Genomic DNA, 21,482 nt, shown 5'->3' with positions numbered 1-21,482 from the left:
ACAATTAATAGGGAGAGTACAGCATCAAAAATGTCCAACCCTTACACTTTACAGCAACTATAAAATATACATGCACCACGCCAGGAAACGTTTAAAAAGTACATATTACACTTATTTTATGTTTTTTAGCCCCAAAAAGGACCCAAAAATGTTTCGCCTCGCTCCGATCGGCAATCTTTAAAAAACTTCGCCCCCCCTTTCCAAAATCCTGGATCCACCCCTGATAAGAGTTAATTCCCTTTAATAAATGATGAACATTTTTTGGCTAACTTTGCCTATTATCTAGAAAACTTTTATAGATTGGTTTGAAATGTACATAACAGAAAATGATCTGCAATATACAAGATCTACAAAAATGTCTATTGCCTTTAGTCGTCATTTTGACTACAAAAATCTAGTGTCGGTAAAATAGCCATTTTTACAAGAATATGCTATTTTGCCGGCTTGAATTAAGACAATTTAATCAGAGCCGACAAAATAGACCTTGCCTTACTTTTATTAAGTCTCTGGTGAACGACTTTGAAAAGAATCACGATTATAGAACTTTTTGAGTGGTGAACTCTCGTAGATGATTACGATCTCTTACCCAAAGACACGGGCAATGACGTAAATTAAACGCAAGTAGACTGACTGTTAGGTTACTTTTCCAGAGTACATAATATCACTATTTTTTTTTTTATATTTTTTTATTCTATAAAGTATACTGGTATACTGGTTTTCCCATTAAGCACGTCACAATCTACCTTGCTGTTATTGTTTGTTGTTTTTTGCCATTTTGTTTCCATTTTTTATCACACAACCAACATACTGACATTTTCAAAAAGGGAAAACTAATTGTCTTTTCTCATCAGCATATAATTCAAGAATTCATTGACAAAGTTTTCTTTATTATAATTAATATAACCTCACTTTAAATGTGAATCTTTTTACTATACAGATCTATACAGTTATTTCAGAAGATTTCTTCACTAAACGTCGAGCTATCATTTGTTGCTTCACAACACCTGAAAACGAAAGTTTGCATTCCTTCACAAAAGTCTGAATTTTTGCACCCATGTCTACTTTTCTGATTCCATTTCCTGGAAGCTTATGTAAAGACTCGATACTCTTGACAATTTCACGAACAGATCTTTTGTTTTTACCTTCAACATACGCTGGAGACAAAGACTTTTCCAAAAATGAATACCTTGGATCGTTAGTTAGTCCTGGTATAGCGCCACCAAATTTACTGAACTTATTTGTCTTAGTTAGTTTTGATCCTGTATGATGATAGCCCATGGGCGTAGAAGCTTTTAGAACTCGGCATTCTGGTTTTCTTGATTGTGATGGCATGAAATGAACAGTTCTTGCGCGTGAAGGGAGATCTCTTTCTCCTGTGTCATAGAATTCGGCATCGTTAAAGCGACGTAATCTCATGTCACCTTTCTCCGACATTATCGACTGTCGTGAAACGGATGTTCCAAGACGACCTGGAGCAGACGACGCTGACATAACACGTGCTTTCATTGCATTGATTCGTTTGACTTTCTTATCCTGAAACTGCTGTTTTTCAAATGTAAATCGTGCCAGAAATTTATAACGTTCATTTCCGAGTTCAAACAGTCTGGATCTCAGCAATCGTTCTTCTGTAACATTCTCTGGAAGTATTCCCGACATTCTAGAATCCTTATGACTACTACGATTCATAAAGTCATCAAAATCACTCTCTCCTTCACGTTTGTGTTTTTCATTTATCCAGTCTTCAATATCTTTCATCACACCCTTTTTTCTAGTCTGCAAATTGTGATTTTTCATTATTTTACTCATTTTGGTGACTCTTTTGTATTTGAAAAAATCTGACACTATAATTCTGTTTGGTATAATTTTATGATGTAAGATTATCTTCACGCGTCCATCACATTAATCCTTGGTAGCTAAGTGTTCATGATGTAATTTTCTAAAAAAAAAAAAAAATGATAAATTTAAATTAAATTAAATAAACCTGCACATACAGCGGTTGTTATAGTTTGATATTATCCCCTGTCTTGTTTGCTTATAAAGCTTATAAAAATTTTATTTTTTTTGATAAATTAATTTTAACATTAATCATGCATCTCAATGGACACTCATTAAAGTTGCAGAAGAGAGAAGTTTACTAGAGAAATTAATGATTTTAAGTTCAGCAGTTAATTGATAGACGTACTTAGTATTAAAATTAATTTTACAACCGACATAAAAGAACCATTCGCTGCTTCAGTCTTCATCGGAAAGAGTCATTATAAGTCTTACCGATTTTTGAATAAATTCATTCCATCAAGGCATGAGAAAATTCTCCTACACAGACATGACAGAAATATATTTGACATCATTTAACTTGTTATCGTTATTAATATCAAACATTTGTCAAAAACACAATGCCGAGTAAATGGTCGCTTTGTTTGTATAATTTAGATCAGGGTACGCAAAGACAAAAACAATTTTATACATTTTACATCGTTATCTGTTAAACTTAATTAAATGATTAAGTTATTCAAAATGTATGTCTAACTGGAGGTCTCATATTTTAAAAATCAACATCTGACTATTTTTGTCATCTTGTGTTGTGGGTCCGCTGTGTTGTTGTGACACCGACCTTATTCCAAGTGGAACATTTTTTTCATACACACATTCCGGTTTTTTATAAAGAATAATTTATGACTAGTATAACTTAAAAGAAAGAAAAAAACTTCTCCTAGCCACTTGTTGATGTGGAAGTATAGTCTGATCTGGTCCCTTGAATGTCAGTCAAGTCTTACCTCGCCACTTGTTGGTGCGTTAGTGCTGTCTTACTTTCCCACTTTCTCCATTTTTCTATAATACTTGTTGATGTTAAATTAATCATGTCAGTGGATACAGTTGGCTTTGCATATATTTTTATTTATTGAACGAAAATTTGATGCTAAATATTGTCAGATATTTGTTGAATTTACAACTCGTCAAGACTCGGTGCAATTTCTGCCGTACCTAATTACCATGCTTACAGCTTTTATGTTTGTCTAGCAAGATCGTATGGTAACGGAGCTGTAGATGTCCTTTTTGTCAACTCGTTAAGGTGTGTTGCTGTATCTTCTGGTATATTCATCATAACAAGAAACTATTACAGAAGAATTCTCAAAATACACATTTCGTTATTACTTACGTTCAATATCTAAAATGATGAATACCATAGTTTATTTAATTTCACAACATAATCCCTCCATTGAAGTATATTCGGGTAGGGATGTTATCTCTAATTTTAAATTGACGGTGTTTAAATAAATGGAGTTCAATATTTAAAGAAATACCACATTGAAGAGGCAACAATACTATAATTTATCTGTCATTGTCTTTAACCTTTTGAATAGCAATTGTTCGTTCGACTAGTACATCGAATATTTAAATTCGGTTAATAATACAGTTACTACGGTGTGTACGTTGATAACGTAGATATAAGCTTGAAAGATTTTTAATTTATAGTTAGATATAGACCAACTTGGTATTCCGCATTTCGGCTCACGGATGGTGACAAACATGTTAGATGTTAAATTGTTTTCTTTTGCTTCTTTTCATTTGACTTTAAACGGCCTTACGTCGTAACTACAATCCCTTTCCCTTTCATAAATGTGACCTACCGAATTTGTTATCTCATATGCAACACGACGGTGCCACATGTGGAGCAGGATCTGCTTACCCTTCCGGAGCACCTGAGATCACCCCTAGTTTTTGGTGGGGTTCGTGCTGTTTATTCTTTAGTTTTCTATGTTGTGTCGTGTGTACTATTGTTTGTCTGTTTGTCCTTTTCATTTTTAGCCATGGCGTTGTCAGTTTATTTTCGATTTATGAGTTTGCCGCTGTCCCTCTGGTATCTTTCGTCCCTCTTTTATAATAATGATTAAATTAAAATCTTAAGTCCAAATCCTTTCTGATAGAATTAATTGTAGTTGGTTCTAGCTACTCTTTTAACAACCTTTCATCTTATATAGCCCCTCCCCCTTGTATTTTATTTATGTTTGGCTTTTTCTGACTTCTGGTTCTAACGCAGCAAAATCGTATGCTTGTTTTTTTTTTATTTGCTTCCACTGTATCGTTAATTTTCTAGTGGTTAATAATTCGAAAACGAGCTGGTTTCTCGGGGACAACAAACTTGCTATTTTGCGCGATTTAAGCATAGTGTCAGTAATATCTTTTATATATTTCAGTCTATGGAAGAAGCGATTCGATAAAAACTTTTCTTATATCAACGAGCGATATTGTCTTATATCAACGAGTTGCATTGTGGGAAATTTCAGACGAATGTTAGCATTTGTACGAAGAAAGGCAAATTTCTCGGTATAAAGAAATGACTTTTTTCTTAAAACTGGGTGACATTTAACACGACATACGTCTGGTGTATAATTTCCATGAATTATTTTATGTAATAACAAGCAAGATGTATTTAAACGAGAAAATTGAATTGTTGAATAAATGCAACATGAATGCACGATTATTCATTTGTAGATGTACACATTATATAAATATCATGTAGCAAATTCAGTGGAATGCAATTGAGATGAATTCAATTGTTTGCTAAGCCAAAATCACCTATAAGTCAAAGATACTGCTATATTTTATTATATCAATGCGATATTTGTCTTATATCATAGCGATGATTTTTTAATATCAAAAATTTATGAATGCGATATTTTTCTAATATAACTGCTATGGTTTCTAATATAAAATAAATACGATGACACGTCACAATGCATGTCAAGAAAACTGCAAACATAATTCGCAAACTTAGATCATTACCGGCTTAATGTTTTTGGATCAATATCACTAAAATTTCGTAACTGTAACAAAATTAACGCTTACATGAACTTATCATTTCGAAAATGTTGCTTGACCCTATTAATAGTTGCAAGTGTTAACAACCTGTTCAGTCTATTGTTTTCAATCACATGGTTTAACCGACTAATTCTATTTGAAGTGATGATGCAATGGCGGAATTTAAATGCGGTTGCAAATAGTCTACCGACCTATTAGATTCTAATATACTGGTCACACTGCTATAGCATATCCACCTTGGTAAAATCGAAATAGACAAAAAATATCATTACTTAAAGCCTCGGTCACACCTTACCGGATAGCACGAACGGACGCTTAACGGATGAAAATAAAAGTTGTCCGTTGACAAAATATTTATCCGTTGGGAGTCCGTTGATGTAATGACTGAATAAAACGGACGTGTAACGGATGCATAACGGACACACACCGGATATGCAACGTACGAGAAACGGACACGTACCGGACAGAACGGATGTCGAACGTACATCCAACGGACGAGTAACGCATAAAACGGACACCTAACGTAAGCGTACCGGATAAAACGGATGAAAAAGATATACCCCTTAGTTTTAGCCTGGATTTTTAGAATTCGTATTGTCATTTGGTAAAGTCATGCTGATTATAAGCTGCACAGTTATTCCCTGTATAATGACGAAGTTCAGGTGTGATTATTACCCATGTTTATAGCAAATCCTCAATACACCGTTTGGTTGTGCGCCTGACAGAGGCGGAATGTACAGATTATGTAACAGGGATCAGGTAATTTTGTGAAATATACTATTGGAATTGGTATCGGATTCGACCCGCAACTTCTTAATTATTGGTAATATTAATTATGTGGAAAACAAAAGGGCCTGAAATGGTGTAATTTTTAATCTACACCATTGTCCTATATTATTTATATATAAAGTTAAATTCTGCGGGCAGTACATCGACTGAGCATGCGAAAGCGTATAAGACACGGATAGATAACGGTCTCCGAATTTAGATATTTTCTCAAAAATTGGCATTTTCTGTGGAAAAAAAGATTGTTTCAAAAACAAATTTAGGAAGTACAAGACATTACATTTATACGTCATATCACAAATATTTCTGACTTTGTATGGTTTCAGAGGAGTTTTTAGATAATAAGGACATACTATGTAGATGTGCATATTGACAGGAAATTATGATTCATTTTTTTCTAGGAGTTACACCCCTTTGAACTTATTTGACCCAATATACTACTGCAACAGTTTGTCATCGCAACTCCTCTGAAACCACACAACAGAATTTCATGAAACTTTGTCGATAATAAGGACATACTATGTAGATGTGCATATCGACAGGAAATTACGATACAATTCTTTTTCTAGAAGTTACGCCCCTTTAAACTTATTTGCCTCAATATACTACTGCAACAGTTTGTCATCGCAACTCCTCTAAAACCACACAACAGAATTTCATGAAACCTTTTTAGATATTAAGGACATACTATGTAGATGTGCATATCGACAGGAAATTATGATTCAATTTTTTTCTAGGAGTTACGCCCCTTTGAACTTATTTGCACCAATATACTACTGCAACAGTTTGTCATCTCAACTCCTCTGAAATCACACAACAGAATTTCATGAAACTTTGTAGATAATAAGGACATACTATGTAGATGTGCATATCGACAGGGAATTATGATTCCAATTTTTTTCTAGGAGGTATTCCCCTTTGAACTTATTTGCCTCAATATACTAATGCAACAGTTTGTCATCAAAACTCCTCTGAAACATCACAACAGAATTTCATGAAACTTTTTAGATAATAAGGACATACTATGTTGATGTGCTTATTGACAGGAAATTATGATTCAATTTTTTTCTTACAGTTATTTTATTTGTCCAGTGACAATGTGGGGGCGTGGGGTATGTGAGCGCGCTCACTAAGGTTCTTTAATTTGTGTTGATGTTAATTGACGGATTACAGCACCGTTTATTTTTATACCATGGCCACAACAAAACAGCATCCTACAAGTTTCATTTATATTTCTATCCACATACCAAAAACCTGAAACAAGAATAATTCTGCAAAACCTTATTCATATTTTTTATAGTGTACACTATTTGTAATAATCTATTTAGCATAAACAAATAAATTGGATATACCATGTAATTAAAATTATTTCATTCTGGTATCTTTTATCATGTTTATATAACTTCAATCAGGCCATGGAGAATCTAAGATAAAGACAATTTCAAAGAAAGAATTAAAATGTATGTGTGATACACCAGAAGTGTACTTTCTTGCTCATCTAGCCCCATGTGCATGCCAGGTATTATCATCACTTTGAACTATTAGACATCTAAGAAACAATGTCGAACATGTAAAGGGAATCTTTCACTAATGATACTGGGATGATCCTTGACTACAGTGTTCCAAGTAAGAAATGCCCATCACAATGGACATAATTAGAACCATACGAGAAGAACATACATACAGGTTCTTATAAACCTTCTTGCATATCAAAATTACAAACAATGTAGAAATGCAGCTTATGTGTTCCTCTACTAATTTTTTTTGTATTTTTTTTTTATCCAAAAGTAAAGTAGTGGATCTCATTTTAACAGAATCATTTGGTAATCCATATATTGTGTACAAAAAGTGTCTCCTCCAAGATAATCTTGAACATAAAACCCAAATATTGAAAAAAAAACCAACACTACACATTTTTAGTGTTTGGTACTGGTCTGATATTGAAGATGGCTGTTACTGTGGAACACTATGGGGGGGGGGGGGGAACAGATTTTTTTTAATCAGAAAACACCGTCAAACATTCAAACATATTATCCACATTGATCTGTGTCCACACTTGTAATAATTACAAAAAGTTATGATGGGTTGCATATTCCTCTTTTAGTGTTTTCGTGCTATAAAACGAAGATACAGAAAGTTACACAGGAGCTAAGCGTTTGGCTTAAGAATTTACGTATCATAAACGGAGCAAATTGTCCCCGAAATATAGAAACAAAAAAGAAACATTAATCGCATCATTTGTGCACGTGAATGAAGAAGTAGTATGCAATGTACTATGTACTATGTACAAATTATTAATAAGTATGACTGAATGCATGTACTAGAAGGGGTCAACCTTTTTATCAATACATTTTAAGAATAAACACGCTTTTAAAAACTAATGGTTTTTCTCTGTAACTATTTAGATATTTACAAATATACACTCTACGTTCGAATTTCAACCGAGAATAGCAAAACAGTTAAGTATAAAATTCATTAAGTATATCGCTGGAGTTTATAAAGTATATTTTTCTCTAAACAAAGTATGGTTGGTTACATGTTCTGAATTTACTTAGAATTTCGGGTTTTTTTTTGCATGAACCTTATATATTGGCGAGTTTTGGATGTGTCTATGAGCCACTCGATATCTCTCGGCCGGAAGTCAGAATAAAATCCTCGGAACGTCTCTAAAGTTTTCGGTCATTTATACAGGTCTTAACAGGTTGTTATCTACGTCTTTGATACGGTCCCTTGATGGCCCTTGACGACGCAATACTCTAGTTCAGGAAAGCTTGTTCGCGACCTATAGAATTCTAAGTGGGTCAAGCGTTTAATTGAAATTCATACGAGAATATGCGAGATTTGGATGAACTGGGGGCACAGTCATATATGGTACACATCAATATTCGGTGTTTAATAGGTGTTTATTAGGACGCCTGCCGCTTTCCCATTTACCTGTGAAGTCGTTGAGTGTCATCTGTTTTTTGTTTGTTTATGTTTATGTGAAATAAAGTAAAATAAATAATATTTTGAAAAATTTCGGGACATAGTGTTTAAAAATTACGGGAGAAAATTGGAAAAGAAATTTGAAATTACTGCTTGCAAATAGCCAAAACGAAATGTTTGATAAAGAAGGAACGAGGTCCTTCAAGTCCCTGGAAGCTGTTAAGAACTTTGAAGAAGTTTATGTGCAGAAATATATTTTTTTGTCGATTGAGAATAATTTCCAGAAACATGCTGGCGTAATGGCATTAATTGCCAAAACAGTATATCATACAATGGTGACACTATATAATTTATTCTCTTTAGCTTTTTTTCGGGAGAATATAGATGACCATATGATTACCATGTAAGACGGAGCTTTTTGAAAAGTTGTTGCTGGTCATAACACATAGTCGTAATATTATGCGATGTATTCAATAAAAAATAAACATCATGGCTTCATAAATGTTATGTTTTCAATATTGTATAAATAATCTGACCGTTAAACCTTGGTACAGTATATATACGTTCCTTGTATAAATTATAAAATATATTTCATTCAAGTATAAATTTGAAAAAGATATTTTTGACTAATTTGTAATGATTTTTCAAGCTGTTTCTCCAACTAATTTGAAAACTAATTTTCAAGCTGTTTCTCCAACCAATTTGAAAACTATTTTTTTATTATGTAACAAATTTTAACAAAGTTTCAAATACAATTGTAATGAGCAAATACTTACATCATCATTATCTGGCAACTAAAATGAAACCGTCTTCCTTCAGGTGTAGGACTGAACTTTCATCTGGGCTCATCCAGGGGTCTGTAATACAAAATAAAAGAATTCTTATATTTATGAGACAACAGTTAGTAAATTGAAATAAAAATATACTTAAATCAAAGTAATATGAAGATATCCAAATTGACAATCAGAAACTTTTCTTTCGTTCAATTAGTCTAAATCAGAGAAAAGGTTTCCAAATTGTCAATGATTAGATAATTAAGAGGTGACTGCCACGAGCGCATGATATGCTGGACGCTTTTTAAAGAATAAAGTTCCATAAGTCCTCAATGTTATAAATTTATAAATAAAAAAGAATTAAAGGAGGTTTAATTTAATAGGTAGAAACCAGTCACCAAAGTTTCATGGAAACTGCTCAAAGCACTTGTAATATTATCAATAAATGTTTGTGAGTTCTCAGCTGTAAACATTCAGGTCCCGGTTGGTTACACATCTCCTTAATTACCCCATGCGTTTTTCGGATCTCCTGTTTTACCTCTGTCTGTCTGTCACTTCCGTCCGTCTGTCCCATGAACATTTTTCGTTGCATCTTTCTCAGAAAATACATCATAAGGATTTCTGATATTTGGTTCCAAAACTTTAATAGTCAGCTATACCGGGTGATGGGTTTTCAGATTCATCACTCAACAACTTCATTGGCCGGCGGGTGCATCATCAGTGAGCAGTAGCTCGTAGTTTCATTAATTATTTACATCTTCCAATTTCTTGTTTTTGTACATTCCCGTTGAAGTTATACCAATGCAGAATAGTGTTCCAAATACACTGAATGTGTAAGTGTTATTTTACATTATTCAGTTTTCTCATACCTTTCTTCTGTAAGCGTAGGCCATTTTTTGACGCATTGATAATTTCTGTACCCACATTTTGTTTAGCATAGCTTAGTCAAACTACACATTGTCGAAGTTACTATATGTGTATATATATACAACTCGTCTAAAAACATCAACCCGACAATGTTAGATCTGTAAATTTGCTTTCGCAATTTTTTTGTTCTTACCTCGCCGGGATTCGAACCCATGCTACTGAGATATCGTGACACCAAATCGCCTGCACTGTAACCGGCGCGATAGACCACACGACCTCCTGGGCTTCAAAATGAAGCTTTCGGTGGCCGGGTGTTACCTTTCCACGTCAGTTTTAATCTAACGTCGTACTACAGTAAATGATATACAAGGCATGGAGATGTTATTTTTACAGATCAGCTAAATTATCTATAGTAAAGGATCCTACAAATTAATGTAAGATACAGTCACAGAAATAATTATATTTATAAGTACTTCTGAACCAGTGAAACTCTACAACAGATTTATCCATCGGATCATCAGCAGTGATGGTGATACATGGCTGTGTACATTCTGTATATACAACTCGTCCAAATATGTGTGTGTATATATATATAATATAAGTACGTTTGAACCAGTGACAACTCTACAACAGATTTTATCCATCGGATCACCAGCAGTGATCGTGTGGAAGGATATCTGTTCTCCGAAATATTTATGAATAATTACATTTATAGCTACCTTTTACTTTGTATTTGGTGTTGTTGGATACATTTTTTGTAAGTATAAACATATAGTTGGGTGCAGACTAAGCATTAAAACAAAGTTCTATATTGCAAGACGCCACATTTTTATTACCAATGTAGAAGTCAATTCGGAAGTATTTCCATTGAAATCCCTGTTTTGGAATGAAGAGATAATGGAACAAGCTGCCTTTAAATAGTAAAGAAATGATGGCCTTTGAAACTAAGCAGGGAGCTGATGGATTCCGGAAGTTTTCCTATAAATTTAAGGAGTTGGTTGGTGTGACCTATAGAGCCGATGGTACCTGGGTTTCCACCAACGAGGTGAGCGGCTATATGGAGATGGTCGGTCACTATGTAACAATTTTAACAATGGTCCCATCATATATGGGAATTTCACAACGGCCCTTTTAATGGCCACTATTTTTTTTCAAAATAAAAGCCTTACTTGTGCATCATACACTTTTCATTTTACGACGTAGTGCAGGCTTATGGTTAAATAAAGGGGATATAAAGGTGTTCAATTAAAGCGTTTAGCTATGAAGGATCTGACCCCGTTTTAAAATAAAAATATCAATCTTAAACCACCTACATGTATGTGTAGCAGGTCTCAAGTCCGTCCTGAACCAGATCTTGTATCTGGTAGTGGGAGAGTGTTTATCCACTTTCAAGGGTGTGACGTCACTTATAGTGTCCACCTTGAAGGGTAGCCTGGTCCAACATTTAGGTATGTCAGAGTCTCATGGTCCAACCCTAAGGTATGGTGTTCGTGTCTGAATTAAAGGGCTTATATGGCGTCGGCGTCTCGAGGTCAGAGTCACATGGTCCAACCCTAAGGTATGATATTCGTGTCCCGATTTAAGGGTCTTATATGGCGTTGGCCTCCGTGGTCAGGCCTTAATATGGCGTTGGCGTCCGACGTCTGAGTTTTAAGGGTCGTACGACGCGGATATTCCTACTGATGTCACATTGGCAAACACATTACATCAGCTTATTTTTATATTTTTGCTCAGTACAATAGTTAATATTCCCAATTTTCCCGTAACATAAAACCTTTGCTTATCCCCAAAAACAAATCTGTCGACACAATGTGTGATGTAATCTTATTCAATTCAATACTGCACATAGTATGTTGCATCGATTTTGCAAGACACACTTCTCAAAATCGAAATTGAATCACTGGCCCTAACCGTGTTAACAGTTATTTTGTTCATATTTATATGAACTGTCATATATGTTTCGTGCAATATGCGAACACAACAGCATTGTTTTGAATTGAGATGTCTTTATTCCGTATCAAAGTATTTCTTTTGACTGTATTAGTTATAATTGGCAGTTGTACATCATGGTATCGTTTTGTTTTATTCAAGGTAAGAAACTAACCAAGTACACACTATTCAAATTCAAGGCAAACAAAAATTATTTTTTTAAATGTCGATCAGGACTAGAGGGACACCGGATTTTATTTACATCTATTTTTATTCAATACTAATATTTATTATAAATCAGTGAGTAGTACTTAAAATTTGCTTATATTTAACCCAAACAACCGCAGCAAAAAAATGTATAATATTGGTAAAAAGTACATGTATAGTGGGAAAATATGAAAATGTAAACAAAAGTATTTGTAAACGAAAGGCGAAACATACCAAAGGAACATTCAAACTAATAAGTCGAAAATAAACTGACAATGTCATGGCAAAGAAAGAAAAAGAACAAAAGATACACAGCAGTATCTGATACACGCTCTAATCTAACACCTTTTCCTCGGAGTTCAGTATTTTTGTGATTTTACTTTATACACAATATTGAAAACCAAGGACGCAGCAACACACCACAAACACCGGGTAAATATATTATTATGTTATATAACAACGTGTCAATACATGTATAAAATTGAGAAAGGAAATGGGGAATGTGCCAAAGAGACAACAACCCGACCATAGAAAAAAAACAACAGCAGAAGGTCACCAACAGGTCTTCAATGTAGCGAGAAATTCCCGCACCCGGAGGCGTCCTTCAACTGGCCCCTAAACAAATATATACTAGTTCAGTGATAATGAACGCCATACTAATTTCCAAATTGTACACAAGAAACTAAAATTAAAATAATACAAGACTAACAAAGGCCAGAGGCTCCTGACTTGGGACAGGCGCAAAAATGCGGCTGGGTTAAACATGTTTGTGAGATCTCAACTCTCCCCCTATACCTCTAGCCAATGTAGAAAAATAAACGCATAACAATACGCACTTTAAAATTCAGTTCAAGAGAAGTCCGAGTCTGATTTCAGAAGATGTAACCAAAGAAAATAAACAAAATGACAATAATACATAAATAACAACAGACTACTAGCAGTTAACTGACATGCCAGCTCCAGACTTCAATTTATAAACTGACTGAAAGATTATGATTTCATCATATGAACATCAGGCACAATCCTTCCCGTTAGGGTTTTAGTATCATACCATCATAACATATATGAGAAGAATATAACCCGTGTCATGCCAACAACTGGTTTTTGAATAAATGTGTTTAGTTCCGATGCAAAGACCCTATAAGTGAATCAATATTAACGCCAAAATATGCAATCTTTAATGACCTGACAACAGTATCGTAACTATATCCCTTCTTAATAAGTCTATTCAAATGTTTTGTTAGTTTTTGAGGTGAATACTGACACCTTTGTGCTTTATAAAGAATATTTCCATAAAAAATTGGATGTGAAATACCTGAACGTATAAGAAGTCTGCATGTTGAGCTATATTTACGAATGATGTCCTTATACCGATGATAAAATTTAGTAAATGTTTTGACTAGTTTGTGATATCGAAAACCCTGGTGTAATAATTTTTCAGTAATACATAAATTTCTCTCGTTAAAATCTAAAACATTGTTACATACACGAGCGAATCGTACAAGTTGAGATATATAAACACTGTAAGATGGTGACAAGGGAACGTCACCATCTAAAAATGAACAATTAACGATATGGAATGAAAAATCATCTCTTTTATCATAAATTTTAGTATTCAGCTTTCCGTTAGTGATATAGATATCAAGATCGAGGAAAGGGCAGTAGTCATTGTTAGTATTAGCTTTATTTAAAGTAAGTTCAACAGGATAAATTTCTTTAATATACATACTGAATTCGTCATTATTGAGAGCCAAAATATCATCCAAATATCTAAAAGTATGATTAAACTTGTTTATCAGATGTTGTTTCGATGGGTCTTTGCTTATTTTTGTCATAAATTGTAACACATAGCAATACAAAAACAGGTCCGCAATAAGTGGTGCACAGTTAGTCCCCATTGGAATTCCGATAATCTGACGATATACGGAATCCCCAAAGCGAACAAAAATGTTATCTAGTAAAAATTCAAGGGCATATATAGTATCAAAGCATGTCCAATTGACATAGTTTTTTTGTTTATTGCTACTAAAAAATGACCTAAAAGAGTTTGAACATATATATTCACATTCTGACTTTTTAAATGTCCATTTAATTAGGTGTGTGAATTTTTTCTTAATGAGAATGTGAGGCAATGTGGTATACAGGGTAGAAAATTTAAAATCACCAATATAAGCATGCAATTTATCAAGTACTTCCAACGAGTTCTTGACACTCCAAAAGTAATTAATTCCACTATTTTCGAAGGCCTTATTTGAACAATTTATTATCAGGTTTTTAATTGTATCAAGTGTGCTGGTAAGAAGAATAGACAATTTAGTAGTGGAACAATGGCTTGAAGACGAAATAAATCTATATTTGTAAGGTGTTTTGTGTAGCTTCGGAAACCAGTACATAGTTGGGACTTTCATTGTATTTGGCTCTGCTTGTTAAGCGGTAGCTAAAAGTTTATGTTTGTTACAGATGTCGTTTTCTGAAAATGGAGTCAGTTGGAATGTTGGTGAATTGGTGATTTCTTTTTTCAGAACCTCAATGTAAAATTTACGTCAAACAATAATAATATTATTAGCAGCTTTATCGGCCGGGACAAAAACAAATTTCTTGGCTAGTTCTTTTAGTTTATGTTTGATACGAGAAATAGTTTTTTTGTGGTTTTTGTTAAGAGTAAAATGTTCTTTAAAATGTTGAATACGTATATCAACTATCTTCATTACTGACTTAAAAAAGAGTCCAAAGATTTTTTGTCAGCTTTTTCCCGTTTTATCCATTTCATACAGTAAGTATGGAGTGAGTCGTGGATGATATTACGACACTCATTCCAATTAATAATTGACGGGGGACGATATTTAGGTCCTTTACTGAGGAATTATTTTAACTCTCGGTCTTGAACGATGTTAAGATCTCCTGTTATAACATGGGAAATGGGTCCATAAATATATTCGGAGGTACTACAATTACATGAAGTAGGTGTATTTTCACTGATATTAACATCTTTACACAGTTGACTATAATTAAACACAAATTTCCGGGTAGATTTCTTGTAAATATAACAAATAAGAGGTAGCTCAGTATTGTCAAAATATCCAGGAATTTGTTCTTTAACAGAATGGTCGTTAAATATACCGGCAATATTTACAAAATCAAAACCTTTATTGACATACTTTATTTTAATAAAATGTTTTTTATGATCTTCAGGGCGATCAATTTTGGGAAATAGTTTAGAATAACAATATGCCATAATAATTTGAACAATTTCATGCTTAGGACTGCTATATGAAATTGTGTTGCAATCCTCCAAAATTTTATTTAACTTATTAACCGGTAATGAACAGAGTTTTGTTAACAGATAATGTCTGCCGTTGTTTTTTTTAAATAGAAATTAGGTCCGAAATATTGGTATGATTGGTCCGAAATATTGGTATGATTGGTCCGAAATATAATTCTTTACGAACAGTTTTAGAAACTATATCCAAAATGTTAACGGAATCGGTTCTAGATATATTACCAATTCCCATGATATTATCATTAAGACCGAGAGGGTAGACTGTCTGTAATTTTTTAATCCAAATGCATGCAGAACTGTTAGTAAACGGATTTCTATGTATTCATCGTAAATCGGAAAATCATTATTATTGTTTAATTTCCTTTTTTAGCGAACCCATGAGTCCCAGCGAGGGAAGAACAAAAAAATTGCGAAAGCAAATTTACAGATCTAACATTGTTGGGTTGGTGTTTAGACGAGTTGTATATACACAATGTACCCAGCCATGTATCACCATCACTGCTGGTGATCCGATTGATAAATCTATTGTAGAGTTGTCACTGGCTCAGACATACTTATAAATATAATTATTTTCTGTGACTGTATCTTACATTACTTTGTAGGAGCCTTTACTATAGATAATTTAGCTGATCTGTAAGAATAACATCTTCATGCCTTATATATCATGTACTGTAGTACGACGCTAGATTAAAACTGACGTGGAAATGTAACACCCTTCCACCGAAAGCTTCATTTTTATGAAGCCCAGGTGGTCTAGAGGGAGGGCTGCAGTGCAGGTGATTTGGTGTCACGATATCTCAGTAGCATGGGTTCGAATCCCGGCGAGGGAAGAACAAACAATTTGCGAAAGCAAATTAACAGATCTATCATTGTTGGGTTGATGTTTAGACGAGTAGTATATACACAATGTACACAGTCATGTATCATCATCACTGCTGGTGATCCGATGGATAAATCTATTGTACAGTTGTCACTGGCTCAGACGTACTTATATATAATTATTTTCTGTGACTGTATCTTACATTAATTTATAGGATCCTTTACTATAGATAATTTAGCTGATCTGTAAGAATAACATCTTCATGCCTTTTATATCATGTACTGTAGTACGACGCTAGATTAAAACTGACGTGGAAAGGTAACACCCGGCCACCGAAAGCTTCATTTTTATGAAGCCCAGGTGGTCGTGTGGTCTAGCGTGACGGCTACAGTGCAGGCGATTTGGTGTCACGATATCTCACTAGCATCGGTTTGAATCCCAGCGAGGGAAGAACAAAAAAAATGCGAAAGCAAATTTACAGATCTAACAATGTTGGGTTGATGTTTAGACGAGTTGTATATAAATATATATATATATAACAATTTCGTAGGTGGTCGAGTAGTCTAGCGCGTTGGGCACAGTGCATAGCGATTTGGTGCAACGATATTGCAGAAGCAAATTTAATTGAGTCCAAATCCCGGCCAGGGAATAACAAACAAAAAAATTGCTAACGCAAATTTACAGATCTAATATTATTGGGCTGTTATTTTGGACGAGTTATATATATATATTTTTTAATCTACAGGTATCCTGTAATGAAAAAATGAGCATTAAAGTCGGGAAATGTCTTCCAGAGGAACACCCTGAAAAATGGATGGAATATCTTTCGCCAGACGTTACAGAGCAAACCCAGATGAAAGATCTTGTAATACCAGGTAACAATCACATAAAAAGTGTAAGATAGTAGCTTTTAATGCTAACATGGTTATTGATATTTTCACTTTTATAAGTCTTTTCAATTTAATGTCTGTTGTCATTTGAAATACTAGGAAAATTTAATATGATGAAGATGCTATGTATTAGTTATCAAAAGTACCAGGCTTATAATTTGATACGCCATACGCGCATTTCGTCTACATAAGACTCATCAGTGACGCTCAGATCGAAATAGTTATAAAGCCAAAGTTGTAGAGCATTGAGGACCAGAAATTCAAAAACGTGCCAAATACCGCTAAAGATATATATGTCTGCGATAAGAAAATCCTTAGTATTTCGAATAATTCATACATTTGCAAACAGCAAATTTATGAGAATGACAATATAATTGGTATTCATGTCAACACCGAAGAACTGACTACTGGGCTAGTTATACCGTCGGGGCCGAAATGTCCACCAGTAGTGGCATCGACTCAGTGGTGTAAATAGTATCAAAGGTACCAGGCTAATAATTTGATACGCCAGACGCGCGTTTCGTCTACACAATACTCATCAGTGATGTTCAGATCAAAATAGTTAGAAAACAAGCTAAGCTTATAATCTGATACGCCAGTCATATTTTTCCATATTCTCTTCATATTTTTGGAAATTAAAAAAGGAAAAGGAAACAAGAGAGCACACATTTGCAATTGTTAAATCGCAGGTGCAACTGCTTAATCATTCTGATAATTCCATCACCACAACTTAGAACTTTAAACTCATACTAGTTACATATGAAAATCAGAGAATTAACAAAACATACTTAGGAATCGTGAATAAAACTGAAGAACGGTAAAGGGGTCATTAAATGCCATCTACCAATGGTAACCACATTGAACAATCATTGAGAAAAAAAAGCCTAGTTCAATAAACGAGAAAATAATAAATAGACACATTTAAAAACTAATGATCACTTAAGGTTCCACTAAAGTCAAAGTATAGGACACTTCAAAAACATCTAAACTTTGCCTATATTTTTCAATCTATAATGAATAAAGTCCTAAACTATGGGAACATATCTTCATTTAAAAATACTTAACATATACATACAGTGTAAACTTGAAGTTGTTATGTTGTGGCCAAAACGGTTCTTGGGGTGAACACTGAATTTTCAAAAATATCTGGAGGCCTGCTAGACGACTTAGTTTGTTTAAAATTGGTATGGACGAATACTGTTACATGTAATGCAGTACAAGCTAATGTTTTGTCAAATAAATATGTTTCAATGGCATATTTGTCCAATTATTGTATTGTACCTTCGAAATCCGTTCACTTAGATACATAAAATTGCCTGACACTCGTAAATAAACACATTTTCTAAAAAAATCAACATTAGCTTGTACTGCATTTCATGTTACAATATTCGTCCATACCAATTTTAAACAAATTAAGTCGTTTAGCAGGCATCCAGATTTTTTTGAAAATTCAGTCTTCGTCCCCAAAAACCGGTTTGGCCACAACATAACAATTTCAAGTTTATTAACAATTTACACTGTGTGTATATGTAAGTACAATTAAATGAAGATATGTTTCCATAGTTTAGGACTTTATTCATTATAGGTTGAAAAATACAGCCAAATTTTAGATGTTTATGAAGTTATTTTGACTTTAGTAGAACCTTAATATCTGTAACAGTACAATGATTGTTGTTTACTGGTTAAAAATATAGAGAAACGATACCAATCGACAAGGATAATGCAAAGCAAAAATAGGTAATGTCATGGCCCGAAGAAAAAAGAGAACAGAACATAAAAATGTTCACAGAAACCTAAAGAATGAAACTGACATACGTCGTATCTATCTATCTATCTATCTATCTATCTATCTATCTATATTATTAGTTATCTAATGTGTTAGTGACCTAATAAGATATATATGAAGTCAGTTAATTCCACATTGAATGAGAGGGAAGCCCCATATGGGATTTACTGACCCCATATATATCGTATTAGGTCATTAGCACACCGTGTAACGAATTTATCTTACCGACTATCTTCACATGTGGTATTTTGACTAGCATCCTAAGCCTACCAAAGTGATCAAGTCTTCAATGCTTAGTATAAAGATCATACTTCCATTTGTCTATACAGAAAACTTACGCCAACAATGACAACGTTTTAGCTTTAAATTTGTTTTATGAAATTGTTTCAATCGTTTATTACATGTATCAATTTCTTCGTCTGTTGAATCCTTTTAGATTTCCCCTGATTTTTTGAAAGGGAAGTAACTCTGTAATGCCAACAATAACAACTTGTTAGCTTTAATTATGTTTTAAGAACTTATTTCAACCTTTCATCTTCAATTTCTTCGTCTGTTGAATCCTTTTAGATTTTTCTTCAACACCGTGTTGTTTTTATAAAGGGTTGTGGCATCTTTTTTTGTTTTGAAAGGGAAGAACCTCCTTACTAACCCCATATGGTAACTAACCCTATATATTTTAGGACGCCCTATATTAAATATACATAGTCACCACGTGTAGTCCTTTAACCAATCTCTATAAATCTATAGGAGGTAAGATAAATATATATATATATATAAGCAAGCATTTACTTGGACTATTACGGTAATCGTGTTTAGTTAGTTAAAAGTTATGTTTATTTGCATTTCATTGGTAGGATCACATGATTCTGCATCATTCGACCTTGACCCGGGAAATGGAAGAGCAATCGACTTCACTTCATACATTGAATTGGCCGAAGAAAAGTTCGAAAGATGGTTTAAAACACAAAACCTAGATTTTACCGAGCAATTGAAGATTGGCGTTCGATACTTTGATCTCCGGACTATAAAGCACCCTGTGACAGGGGATTTTCATTTTGTCCACGGGCTGTTCAGCCATAAAACGGTCGAAGAGTACCTGAAAGACATTCGGAGCTTTCTTGATAAAAATAAGAAGGAAGTAGTCCTTTTGGACTTCAATCATTTTTACAATATGAGAAAATATAATCACAGATCCCTTTGTACGATAATTGAAAAATCTTTCAATGAAATGATGTTAAATAGGAAAAAATGTTTGTATAATAATATGACTGTAAGTAAAATAACACTGTCAAAACTATGGGAATTGAACGGACGTGTAATAGTATTGTATGGTAGTGCAAATAAATGTAAAGACCACGAGCATATATGGTCTCGTGATGAAGTTGATATTTTGTGGCCATCTACATCAAATAAATATTTAGTGGTGGACAATCTCTTACATGAATACAAAAACCTTTCTGGAAAAGATATTATAGTTGTGTGGCCTGGAATATTGACTCCCTTCGAAGATGATTACTACTTAGAAAGAGTGAAAAGTTTTTCAAATCTTCATGAATTTGTCACGCCAATATTAGAGATTATGGTGAAGTGGATAAAATCTCGTCCGAATATTCCGTTTAACATCATCTCTGCGGATTTCGTTGAAGAACATGATTTTATTAAAACTGTTATACATGCTAACAATAAATCTCTATAAACAAAGCAACAGCACTGTATAAACAAGTGTTAAAGATAAAACATAAAGTTTACACCTTCCTGGAAACACATTATTATATCATGTTAAAAATTTAATCATTTACACTGGTGTTTTTTAATTGTCAGCATGTCGATGTGTTGATTTAACTTACTCATCACACGTATATATGTTTGGAAACACCCAATTCTTCTCATTTATCATAAAATGAGAACGGTAAAATATTTATAAGAGGGAAATTAAAAAAAATCACCACCATCATAGTTTATCTTGTTACTAGATTTCAACAAAGTGTAAAGGTCTCGTATAACCTTCAGTTGTTGTATTACTAGATTAAACTAGATGCTCTTAAGAGCCTTTTCGCGCACATTGGTGATCTAAGGGCATACCAAACAAAGAACACTCTCCAACATTGTAGACGAGAATAGACAATGACAAAAATCTCTGTTTTGTTGATCTTGTATAACTGATCTTTTTGGTCTGTTTAGTTTTTTTTTTACATATTAATAGATCTTGACTTGCTGATCATTTTGGTAATTAAGAGTGTTTATTTATCTATCATAAATAGGCATAACAGAAAAGGTTTCTCTCTAAATAGCATAGTTTCATTATAAAAGGCAAATATGAAGGAAAAAAAAGAGTGCACATGCTGAAATGTCTGGTCCTCTTTACTTACTATTGATACTATGTTGATAGTCCTAAATA

The 21,482-nt window shown here is 33.7% G+C and overlaps 2 protein-coding genes across 6 annotated transcripts; one reads left to right on the top strand and one right to left on the bottom strand.

Moving 5' to 3' along the window:
* Window positions 1-667: 667 nt before the first annotated feature.
* On the bottom strand, window positions 668-9,396 carry LOC139487841 (uncharacterized). Of its 5 annotated transcripts, none has more exons than XM_071273000.1 (2): window positions 9,309-9,396; window positions 668-1,936 (listed from the first exon to the last, which is right to left on the bottom strand). In XM_071273000.1, the coding sequence occupies exon 2, from the start codon at window positions 1,804-1,806 to the stop codon at window positions 940-942; it is 867 nt and encodes a 288-aa protein (XP_071129101.1). In that variant the 5' UTR covers window positions 1,807-1,936; window positions 9,309-9,396; the 3' UTR covers window positions 668-939. The 5 variants fall into 5 exon arrangements, with proteins under 5 accessions (XP_071129101.1, XP_071129098.1, XP_071129099.1 ...); XM_071272997.1 differs by lacking the exon at window positions 9,309-9,396 and adding an exon at window positions 3,158-3,272; XM_071272998.1 differs by lacking the exon at window positions 9,309-9,396 and adding an exon at window positions 2,269-2,400.
* A 2,668-nt stretch (window positions 9,397-12,064) lies between these two features.
* LOC139490277 (PI-PLC X domain-containing protein 3-like) lies at window positions 12,065-21,235 on the top strand. Its single transcript, XM_071277121.1, has 3 exons — window positions 12,065-12,263; window positions 17,154-17,283; window positions 19,939-21,235. Exons 1-3 carry the CDS (start codon window positions 12,174-12,176, stop codon window positions 20,778-20,780), a joined length of 1,062 nt encoding a protein of 353 aa, XP_071133222.1. The 5' UTR covers window positions 12,065-12,173; the 3' UTR covers window positions 20,781-21,235.
* Window positions 21,236-21,482: the final 247 nt, after the last annotated feature.

This window comes from Mytilus edulis, chromosome 9 (assembly GCF_963676685.1).
Source record: "Mytilus edulis chromosome 9, xbMytEdul2.2, whole genome shotgun sequence".
NCBI lineage: Eukaryota > Metazoa > Mollusca > Bivalvia > Mytilida > Mytilidae > Mytilus > Mytilus edulis.
The sequence above is the reverse complement of the archived record's forward strand: the minus strand, read 5'-3'. Positions and strand labels throughout refer to the sequence as shown.